Genomic DNA, 11764 nt, shown 5'->3' with positions numbered 1-11764 from the left:
TGCTTTCCAGTTAAAATAGCCTAATGTAGTTCACAAATAAGGGTCTAGTCGTGTACTCTACGGTATGGTAGTTAACACTTAACCATAAAAAACAGCCACCAAAATGTGGGCTATGGTTTAGACAAACGCATAGTATATTTGGACCGTAAAACTACACTAAACATAATGATTTTAAGCAGTAATACACATTTGATAAGAAAAAAAGCAACTAAAGATTCCTGTAATAATTCAAAGTCTCACCATGTATAAAGACACATTGTACGTTATTAACATGATAAGAAAACACTATGAAATTACACGTTTTTATCTTATGGTAAAACTTTACCAGAGATATGTAACTCCTAAGATGAAACCATTCCTTTTCGTCGGAAAATACACCAAGTTTTACTAATCTTACAAATACAACTGGAAAAAATATTGTCATTAGAATATCAAGGCAAGTAACTTTAACTGTAAATGTTCCATAGTTTCATTGTGGCAAAAAATTGCATCTTCTGCATTGAAATTACAAACCTTTGATGCATTCAGACTAACTAACGATGACTTGACAAGTAGAATTACATGCTTGTGTACTAGGCAACTCCAATGTTTTGTGAGAACAACAGGATTGCAGAGAGAAACAGATCTAGAGGGTACACCAAGATGATTTCTGCTACTATAATCTCCTAAACATGTAATTGAATAACCACACAATCTTTTGCCTAATGCCTAACGCCGTAAACAATATGAAATTTTCCCAAATGGCTGTTTCAGTTTTCGATGGGTTATTAAATCAAAGGGAAACGACCCACTCATAATAGTACCAATATATATATATATATATAGGCTGGTCAGTTCTTACATAATCTACATGTATGATAGCTTCAAGATTACAAGCGTCAGAACATCGTTCTTGAAAGGAAGGTTGGTCACAGAAACTATCTATGTATGTGAATTTTAACTTCTACACAGGAAAGTAGTCCCCGGTATGACCATGGCAGCCTATCCTGACCCTGTGCAGCACGTACCTACTTGAAAACTTCTTGAGATTTGTCCAATATGTCTCACTAACAATGCTTGTGAACCGACACCTCAATCTGCTTAGGTAATTTCGTGGCTGATCAAGGAGGTTAAAATCCTCCTTGGGCTGATAAACGAATATGCCAAATGATTGTAATCCAGTCCAAAAGCCATTGACGCTGTTAATAAAAAGGAAAAATTAGATGTGAGGACTGCTAAAAATGGGTGCAGCAAGATTCCACAGAAAATGTTCTACAATATGATGCTCTGGTTATGGCCTGATTTTCATAGACACAGACTTCAGGGAGTAACTCCAGCCTTTCCAGTAGTACCACAGCACACCTTGATAACGTGAACAAGAACTCCCACAGTTGCCCAGGTAGCGGCCGTTGAGGTAGGAGTGGCTGCAGCTCCCAAACCACCAGCCGCCCTGTCCGCGCCGCTGAGAACAATGGTAGCCGCCCCAGGCATCATTGTCCCTGTCCATGGTGGAGAACATCTTCCCGTTGTTATGAGCCATGGCGTCTCCCGCGTTACCGGAGTAACCTGAGACGTGCAGGCGGTAACCGTCTGCTTCACCAGACACCCTGGACGGGAACGGTATGTTTGAGCATTAGCATTAGCACAAGATGGCACAAGAAAATGGATACTATCTGCATTAATTAGTTTTTTTATTCCCATTGTTGTTCTGATAGAGAACAAGGACTAGTGGTGATCGTAGTTTCCCGCGTTGACGTCCGGTGATGTTCTCAACGACGACAAATGCATATGAAACGTCTGATTTTCACCGACTCTCCAAATTTACCACGTAAGCTAATTGTTCCGTCATGCACTATAGTCCCCTTGTAGGTTATCTGCAGCACTACGGGTTGGTTGATTGATTGATTTGATCCCTGTCGATAAAGTCTATGATAGCGATCTCTTTCGAAAGAATCACCGATTCTGCCAGATGGCAATCTCTACCCTGAGAAATGAATGTATGTGTGTCTGTGTGTCTATGCGTGCCTTAATTTTGGCGAAGCTTCAGGAGCGAGCCTAACTAAGTTGTCCCATGAAAATGCACTGACCTGAAGGTGCTGTACGAGGCAAAACGCTTGTCTCCACCCCAATCTTCCATGTCAATCCTTAACTGGTGGTTTCTAAAGTTGGTCAGCAGATGGATGAGCTCGTTCCCAAGCCAAAATTCCCCCTTTTTGTCGCCAAAACCCTGTTTGTACTCCTCCCAGTTCCGGTTGAAGGGGACCGACCCGTCCTGCCGCCGCTGGATCACAGTCCAGCCGCCTCCTGTGGGAAAAGAATCTCATAGAATCAATGTGCAATAATCAATGTTTGCAATCAATCAATCAATCAATCAATTATCCATCAGCGGGCATCAGGTGCTGATGCATGGCGGCAGTGCACAACTCTCTCTAGGATGTTCTACTTTAAACATAGGACCTCTGGTTCGTTTTGGTGACCCCCATCTCGCTAACGTGTTAAAGATGTACATAGATGTAAAGAATATCATTGATCGACAGAATCGAACAATATAATTTTGGATAAAACAGATAATTATATGCATGCACAAATATAGTACTCCTTCCCAATAAGGTAACTTTTAGCACCGAACAGTAAATTTTGAATCGTCTTAAAGGGCTACGATAGAAAGAGAATTCTGACTTGCAGAAGAAGTGTAATAAAGCCGAGAGGAATGTTTCGCAGCTCTACAGTACCTGTAGTGTCCATGTCACAGTAGATTCCTATCCGGGTCGGGTAGAAAAACACGGGGTACACGCCGCTTGCTCTCCGCCCTGACGCACGGTACTCGTCGCAGCCTGTGAAATCTGTGGACAAAAACGATACGCATTGCAAACGTATCATAGTACTAATTTATGGCGTCAACTAGATGATAACAGCTAAAAGTGTGATACTGATCATTAGCATTTCTCACAAACTACACATTGCTTATCTATTTATTTATGAGAGTAAGTTCTTTCTTTTATTCAATCATTATGACATCTTTAAACATAATTTATCATTCACCACTTATCTAACCTTCACAAACGTACCATTCACTATTTTGTTCGACGAACTGATCGCCAATTGTGTTGGATGTGGCCCTTCACGTATTTGTACTATTTATCCCATAAGGCGAATAAAGGTATTAAAAAAAAGCAATCTTGCCATAACAAGAGACGCTGGCGTCCTCGTCGTGTGCGCAGTCGTGATCGCCCCAGCCGTTGTGCGGACACTCCGTCAGTCTGGACTCGTTTCCCGTACAGGCCACCTGGTCCATCCAGATATGCCCGCCTCCCCGCCCGAAGGACCGCTGGGATGATACCGGCCTGGCGTAGCGGTACCCCAGCTGACGGCACACCACCTGGGCGTCCTCGGCTCCCCACCTAGAGAATGAATGGTGCATTACGTCATTGCAAGACAATGCTATACAGCAACAGCCTTTCAAAACAGTAGGAGCTATTTCTCAGGTACATCAATCTTGTCTGACATTGAATTTGTCTATTTTCTTTTTTCATTGGACTATCAGGAATTGTATTCACTTTATTTGCTTATCAATTCATAGAGTTCGAGGACACAAAACTCTCTCAACTTCTGGCGCATTCCTCATTGAAATGTGTTAAACCTGCTAAATGACAAATCTTGCTCAGAGTCACTGACGGAAAGTAGTGGGTGCTATTTGAAACGTCTGACCGTCTCAAAAATCATATCCAATCTAATTGCCTGAGAAACTGTTTTTTTTTCAAAAGTAGTCCAAAATCAATTGGAAATACATAAATAAGCTGAGTTTGCATTACTCACCTTTAGAATATAAAGTATTACACGAATATAAAGTACCTGTCATTACAAATGGTTCCCCATTCTCCGTAGTGAAGTACTTCAACCCTTCCTTCGGCCGAGGTGTTTCCACCAACAAGGCGTACTGTTGAGATAAAAGGTCGACAGAAAATTATTTCATACTTGCGACAAGTGCCTGTAGGTCTTTTGTGTTACACCGAATTTCCACAATGCGTCCACATCTATCTTTTACAGAATATCATTTTGATTCAAAAAGACGTAGATCTACTCACTGCACGAATCTGTTATCATTCCGACGTCATCAATAGCGATGTCGCCGTAAGCGCCGCTGCCGCGGATAGTCTCGAACACAATCTGTGATAACGTCCGTGAATAGTTTCATCAGGTTGGTAAGTTACTGAATAAAAAGACTCTAGTTGTGTATGTGTTACACTTCTGTACGTTTGGCACTGCATAGTGATGTCATCCCCTGTGATTGTACATATGTAAATAATTTGCGTTTGCATCTCATTAATATGTATAAGCAGCAACACCTGTGCTGTATTGCTATGTGAACCAGTCAGAATTGCCTTGAAGAAGGTGACAGAGGGTCACCGAAACGTCGGTTGAATAAATCTCTTCGTTGTGTAAAAAGAGTCTTTTTATTCAATCTGTGATAACGTAATAAATCGGCATGGTTATGAGACGTAGGAAATCACTGGAAAACAAAAGTTTAAAAATCTACTCCACTCATGGACCATGCTGAGGGGGATACAAACTCAGTCACATTTGGGACCGCATTCTTCACACTGTAGCAGCGACACCTAGTTGCAGTACTAAGAGTAAGAACCTGCTAGAAATACCCTATGGAATGTGACAAACGACAAATGACGACGGGTGATGCTTAGAAAGTATTTTTTTTCAGAAGTCAGCTCTGACGCAAAACAATGCCCTCACATTGATAGTGATAAAACTGCTATCAAAATAATTGATATTGATTGCGATAAAATGTTGCTCCTAACCTGTAAAAATCCTCCCCGTTCTGGTAGTGACAACTCGCTGAACTTCCAGCGGTTACCCTGGAAGTCTGACCTGCCGAAAATGGCCGCCCCAAGGGTGCTGTTGCCGCGCTGCTTCGCGTACACGTTAAGGGTGCCGATTTGGGTGCCATACATGTGGAAGTTGAAGTTCAGACAGTAGATGGTGTTACCCAGGTTCAACGGTGTGCTAATGAGCCGGGCTGAGTCACCCGGTGTGCCGCCACTGGCCTCGACGTACATGTACTTCCCTAGGGAGTAACAGGAATTACATTGTAGAGATCAACTGCTTACCTATTGATATGGTTTTGATAAAATTTAAATCGGGGCAATTTAATATGTCCTTAATTAACTGATTGATTTGATTTGGCATCAAAATCAATCCTATGCAAGCCTGAGCAATGATACAATACTGATTAATGATGTATATTGCATGTGGGCTGGGCTAAATGTACCGAGGTCACAGATGCAACGATTACAGTTGTACAGTGGAATACATTGAATGTCAATATGATACCTGTGTTATTCCGAAAGGTGTTGTCATGGGGCGGCCCGGTGTTACTGGTGGGAGTTTCATGACTCCCCCAAACCCAGTCGGTGTCGTCGCTCGTGTCTTGTATGAAGCCGCAGCCGCCAGCTCCCTTCTGGAAACCACACAGTGACCATGGCCCTATAAAGACGACAATGGACAAGATATACGATTGTATTGCCATTTTTGTATGTTTCCATGTATGTATAGAACATCCCGCTGGGGAAGAGGAAGACCTTGTTTTGGTAATCAAAAGATCTTATGGAACTAGACAGAAACGAACAAAATGGTAATATGCAGAAATGTACTATTTCGATGAATTGTTATGCGTTATGCTCAATACAAATTTCTATGATATTGTGACCATAAATAATAATGATGGTCTACTCTCATCACTTGAGGGAGACACGTCATAGAATGCAGGTAACACATAATGGAAATGGCAATGGCAATGGCAATCAGTTAAAACACCTCGACAAGGAATGGTAGGCGCGTGTCCACGAACAAAAATCTTCATTGCAGGACCTTAACTATCATGAAATGGTTGTAACGGTAACGACTGAGATAATTACCGACAGAGGTGGTGGGGTCGATGGGGGCGATGTCTGGGACAGTTCGTCCCGCTGTGGGCCTCTCTGGTCGGGTGAGATGGGTCATCCCTGGTGGGGAAGTGACCCGTGGCGTGACTGGTGTCTGAGGGGAAAAATAAATAAAAATCTCAACTTAAGGAAAGCGAAAAAAAATCGTTTCTTATGGGCATAACTTTGTCCGTCCCTTTTGGATTGGACTCTAATTCAACCGACGACCTACGCTGTGAAGGAACCGAACTTAGACCTCTGCCGCTTGCAATGCTCAAGCTTACTACGTCATACTACATGTAAGCAAGTTAAGCTTCTATACATGACGTTAGATGCACAGACAGCAATAGTATGTAAGTAGATGCTTTTGAAAAGCCCAGTCCTAACTTAAGACCAGACAATGGTGGTCATTTGTTTATTTGTTTATTTGTTTATTTGAAAGCAGCAAAACTATACGTCTTTGTGATGTGTTGCTACATTGGTTTTAATTCAGAGATTCAGATTTATCTCTTTTGCTTATTAACTGCTGATACCCTTTTACCCTTTTCAACTGCTAATGCCTTTAGATATAGCTTCTTCCTAATACCTGTCCAGCAGATCCGGGCGTACCGGGCGGGCCTTGTGGGCCGGGCGGGCCTTGTGCGCCTGGCTGACCGTCCCTTCCAGGAGGACCGGGCGTTCCCTGTGGTCCTCTTAGTCCAGCAGATCCAGCAAGGCATCCTGTTCATCGGATTAAAAGAATGGATCCTGTCATTATCACCCGGAAAACTACGATCTTGGCTTGGTATGATCTTTATGTTAATCAGTGCCTGAAAAGCCTCATTTTACAAACATGTGAACAAGCCTAAGAGAAGGTGTTATTTGAGCTTTGCAGCCTGTCCGGGACATCAACCACAAGAAAAGGTACCATAAATAAGAATGCTTTCTGCCGTCTATGCAGACTGAGTTTCCACGGTGGCGTTGTTGTGGATTGGACTGAGAGCTATGCTGCCCCGACGGCTGACTAAGCTATGGGAGAGAGTGAGTGAGTGAGTTGTATTCGTATTGATGCAATGGTAACAAAATTCACAATCAGTGTTTCCTACCCCCAAGTGTCATCGGCAATGTGATCTTATTTGCAAATCCTCCGGCGTTGTGCACAGATCTCTTGGCTCGGTGATGCACTTCAGCTCCGTACAGGAAGGTGACGCTTTTGTCACGCCCCGCTCCAGTCTGCTGCTCACGGGCGTTCGGGCCCTGAGGACCGACCTGTAGGGTGACATTAGATGCGCTCAATTAACTCCGCATTGCTGGGAGGGCCAGTGTGTGGTAAGTTGGAAAATCATCCGGACGGTTAAGTTGTAGCCTCGCTCGTCAGGATGACAGGTTGGCGACGGTCCAACTCTGCCAACCGTGTATTTTGGACCCGTTTATCAGGCCTGCTAGTCCAGGCTAGAGGCCACAGGGGACACATTTTCTCCTCATTGCACATTTGGGCACACATACGGTGAACTTTGTGCCGATACGACTGAAGGCTCCATTATTGATTCTGGAGTTTAATATCGTTTGTTAAGCATAACATAATCTTTATGATACCGACGTACAATGCAAATTTACACAAGGCTGCGTTGTGACACTGCTGTTGCTCATAATAATGTGCCGTTTCTTTCAATTATTTTATTTCTTACTCAATAACTCAAAACATTACACGTATTTCAACCAAAGGTAAAACTGCAATAATGAATAGATTTAAAAACAGATCAACAGACATCATCACCGGAGGTACATTTTGTTACACTTGGTCTGTTTCGGGGGTGGCTTGGTGGTTATGTGGTTGAACAGGAAACTGTGCACAGTTCATTACCTACATAGGTACTACGTTAGCCCTCGTGATCTGGGACATTTTAGCGAAGATCTTAGAAATGATTTTTATCTGTTGAAATGCTGAATAAAACCATCTGCACAGTATCAGATTTTTTTAACGTTCTTACCCACCACCCTGAACCATTGGTCGGAAAATGTTAATCGTGAGAGAAATGCGTTGGAAATGCGTTGGAAAAGTAGAAATAGTAAATAAAAAATAATCTGAACACAGTTGTATCAATTCCGATTTGTCGTTAAGCGTCATAATACATGTACGCCACCCTAAACCATGGGACCGAAAATGTAAATCGCGGGTTATTCGTGAACTAATGAGAGCAGGAAATAAACTATATCGTCATGTGTTAAGTATCTGTTGTACCTGCATGTCCTGGTGTTCTCTCCACTGTCGCATCTCCTGCATCTGAGCTTCCATTCCCTTCAGGTGCAACAGCTGAAACTTGACTTCGCTGAGTTCCGCCCCCTGCCTCACCATGACAAACATGGTGAGGAAACTGACAATCACCACCACTGCGGCGACCATCAGCGCTGCGATCATTCCCAGCCGATCCCGCCCGGTCTCGGACCTCTCTGAGCCCATTGTCAGAGATTTCTAACCGAAAAACTATTTGTACGTCGATCCACAGGCAAGCCTAACCTGCCCGAAAGAACTGATATGATAGCACTTTGAATCCAACAGTGCTATTCATCCACTGGTTAGAGATATCGTTTCCTCATACGTCATTTATACTTTTATGCCTGGGGATTCGGAGCATATCGGAGATCGTCGGGCCAACCCGGCAAACGACGAGTCCGAACCGAAGTTTGGCGAATTAGGCCGATTCGTGCCCGATGATTCCCGATTGCCAATTTCAAGTCGCTCGGCACAAGGAAGAAATACCGATCTAATTGGTGCGCCAAGTGCCTGAGGGTCAATGAGGGTCGGCTTGTTTTCGGATGAAAGATATCATTTTAGAAGTCTCAATTCACTTAGTTTGTGGATTAGGTTTTACAGATGTTATATAGGTGTGGCCTTCTGAGATATAGAAAAGGAAATTGTGATTTCTAGCTAGTTTAGTTTTAGGGCTTATTCTGTTAACAATTACTGGGGTCACCGGAGCCTGAGTGAGAGGTCGTGTTTTGTCTGTTCATTTTACTGGCGAAGTCTCAACGATGGAGGAAAACGGAAAAAATTGTATCTTTCTGACGTTTTTGTTTGAATGTAGTCCAAAAACTGCGTTTTCAAGGGTCAAAGTAAACAAAAAGTATCCCGATGGCAGAGAATGCCTTTTAGACATCCAAACGCCAAGAATAAGCATGCCGGAGTTTGGAGAACATCGGAGACCGTCGGCCCATTCCCGACAGGCGACGAGTACAAACCGAAGTTTGGCGATTGGGCCCGATGTTTCCCGATTGCCTTGGAAGATTAACTCGGCAGAATGTAGCCATACAAGTGTAATTAGTGTGACAACTACCTGGGGCTAAGTTTGTCTTCCAATCTTTAACAACGCAAAATTATCGTTTTTGCAACCAGAATCTCTTTCTTTGGGGTTAAACTTGCATTAATGTGATGATGGTTTGTTCCTTGCAACGATGAAAATAGAAAATGTGAGATTTGAGAACAGACAGCGTAGAAATGTTTCGTCAATCATTATGTCAACAACAGCAGCTGGCCTGACTTGTGAACCCCGGGGTCAGGGACGACCAGTTCTAGAGACGAAGTGTGTAACTACTTGTTACAGGCTCAAACCTAGTCACGTTAGATTGTTGTGTTGTGTTGTGTTGAGAAATTCAAAAACACGCCTTCATCGTCTTTCTGGCCACCAAACAGTCAAAATATATCTTAGACACAAGATATGAGTTAAGATGATAACAGACTAATACGGCTGTGGGCAAGACAATGTCAGCATTGTCCTATTTTTCTTCTGAGATATTCCTTTCTTCAAGACAGAATGAAGAGCCAGTTTAACCTCTCATTCTCTGAAAAACAGCTGTGGTCACCGAAGTCAGCAAGTGCGTGGAAGAGAGGGGTGCCGGTATGCTGATAACAAAGCGCTGTTTCCTCTAGTTCTTCGGCATACAAGTATTTCAACATAAGAGACTGAAAAAGACAGTAGGTGAAATACATCCCAAGTCCTTATACAGTACCACTTAAGACAAATAATGTCTTTTTAGACTACCAGATCTCAAGCACGTGGTAATTCGGAGAACATCGGAGACTGTCGGATCATGCCGACAGACGACGAGTACAACCCGAAGATAGGCGAATGGGACCGATGGTTCCTCGCCACCACGATTGAAAGATTCATTTGGCAGAGAGTATTTCACTTTTGCCTAACTACACCTTAACAGACACCTTACTCTAGGGCCTATTTCTACCGCTATTGAAATATAAGATCACAGACCAGATCACAAAACAGATATCATTTACTGTAATATGACAGTAGTTTAACTGATCTGTGGGGTCAGGGCAGACCGGTTTTAGAGACGCAGTGAGGTGCTGATTGTTACAGCCTGGGGGTCTGACTACTCGTTTCCAACTTTGAGTTCTGTGTTTACCTAAAAATCACCGATTCGTAAAAATTGCAAAAATAATCAATACTTACATTTTTAATGGCCAACGATATATTAGACTACATAGTAGGATTGCGATACTGTCATCAGCTTGTAAAGAAAAGTATCACTAGAGCATTTTTGTGTATCGCAGTGTCGAGGGGACTGGTAAACTCCTGGCTTATATCCTTTTTGATATAATCAGAGCCAAAATCAAACTGAAGTGTTAGTTTCTAAAACTTCGCATCTTTATTTATTTCGTCGTCATTCCAACACCACAAGAAAAAACTGATATAAATAATTGCCAACTTTAAATCCAAATTACCGATAATTGTTACAAAGCATCATAAATAAATCAAATCTAATTACTTTTGAATTTTCTATCAACGTACAATTGACCGAGATCATCCTACAGCACCGAGTCTCCGTCAGTAACATAAGCAGACAGAACATGACCCATTGCTGGCTCCAGTGACCCCAGTGGTTGTTGATAGAATAAGACCTAAAATCAAACTACAAAATAAGTTTCCGAAAATCACTCATTCAATTTTCATTGTCTAGAGGGACAACCCTAGATGGCATATCCAAAGCTTATTCCACATTTAAAGTGATTTGAGCTTCTAAAATGATACCTTTTGTCCCTTGACAAACCGACCCTCGGGCACTTGGCGCACCAATTAGATCGGTATTTCTTCCTTGTGCCGAGCGACTTGACATCGGCAGTCGGGAATCATCGGGGGCGAATCAACCCTATTCGTCAAACTTCGGTTCGGACCCGACGGTCTACAATGTGCTCCGACACCACAGATTTGACTGAAATATGACTGACGCTTGAGGAAATGGACGTCGCACGATACTCTAACCAATGACTGAACAGGACTGTTGGGTTGAAAGTAATTTTATTACTTTTTCAGTCTCGGCTGGATCTTTGTGCAGACCGGGCTTGCATTTGATTCACCGTGCGTTTCCTTTATTCGGGGGCGGAAAGTCTAAACGATGGGCTCCGAAAAGCTGTACGACATGAGTTACCCCGAAGCTGCGCGGAGTAAACGGGTACCTGACGGGCTGGGCACGCTGATCGTGGCTGCCACGGCCGTGATTGTGAGCTTCGTCACCGTGGTCGTCACCATGTTCGTAATGGTGAGGCAGGGGGCGGAACTGGGCGAAACAAAGTCCGCGCTGTCGCACTTGAAGGACATGGAAGCCCAGCTGTCGCACTTGAAGGAGATTGAAGCCCAGCTGTCGCACCTGAAGGGCATGGAAGCTCAGCTGTCGCACCTGAAGGAAATAGATGCCCAGGTACAGGAGATACAACAGTGGAGAGATCTCCTGGACATGAAGGTACGCCCATTCAACACATTTTTATTAGTCGGTGACCGATTCCTTGCATTTTGGTTCTGATTGTTCTCGGATGTAAGTTAAGACGCTGACAGTAAAAGTAAAATGACTTTGATTTT

General features: G+C 43.2%; 2 protein-coding genes across 2 annotated transcripts; both read right to left on the bottom strand.

Moving 5' to 3' along the window:
* Positions 1-1130: 1130 nt before the first annotated feature.
* LOC136448648 (fibrinogen C domain-containing protein 1-A-like) lies at positions 1131-5055 on the bottom strand. The gene is made up of 8 exons (XM_066448285.1): positions 4794-5055; positions 4065-4146; positions 3832-3916; positions 3163-3380; positions 2712-2822; positions 2040-2283; positions 1788-1790; positions 1131-1586 (listed from the first exon to the last, which is right to left on the bottom strand). Exons 1-8 carry the CDS (start codon positions 5049-5051, stop codon positions 1271-1273), a joined length of 1317 nt encoding a protein of 438 aa, XP_066304382.1. The 5' UTR covers positions 5052-5055; the 3' UTR covers positions 1131-1270.
* Positions 5056-6477: 1422 nt separating this feature from the next.
* On the bottom strand, positions 6478-8505 carry LOC136448647 (collagen alpha-1(I) chain-like). The gene is made up of 3 exons (XM_066448284.1): positions 8137-8505; positions 7001-7163; positions 6478-6635 (listed from the first exon to the last, which is right to left on the bottom strand). Exons 1-3 carry the CDS (start codon positions 8353-8355, stop codon positions 6478-6480), a joined length of 540 nt encoding a protein of 179 aa, XP_066304381.1. The 5' UTR covers positions 8356-8505.
* Positions 8506-11764: the final 3259 nt, after the last annotated feature.

Source organism: Branchiostoma lanceolatum, chromosome 14 (genome assembly GCF_035083965.1).
Source record: "Branchiostoma lanceolatum isolate klBraLanc5 chromosome 14, klBraLanc5.hap2, whole genome shotgun sequence".
Classification (NCBI taxonomy): Eukaryota; Metazoa; Chordata; class Leptocardii; order Amphioxiformes; family Branchiostomatidae; genus Branchiostoma; species Branchiostoma lanceolatum.
Note: the sequence above shows the minus strand (reverse complement) of the source record. Positions and strands in the feature narration are given on the sequence as shown.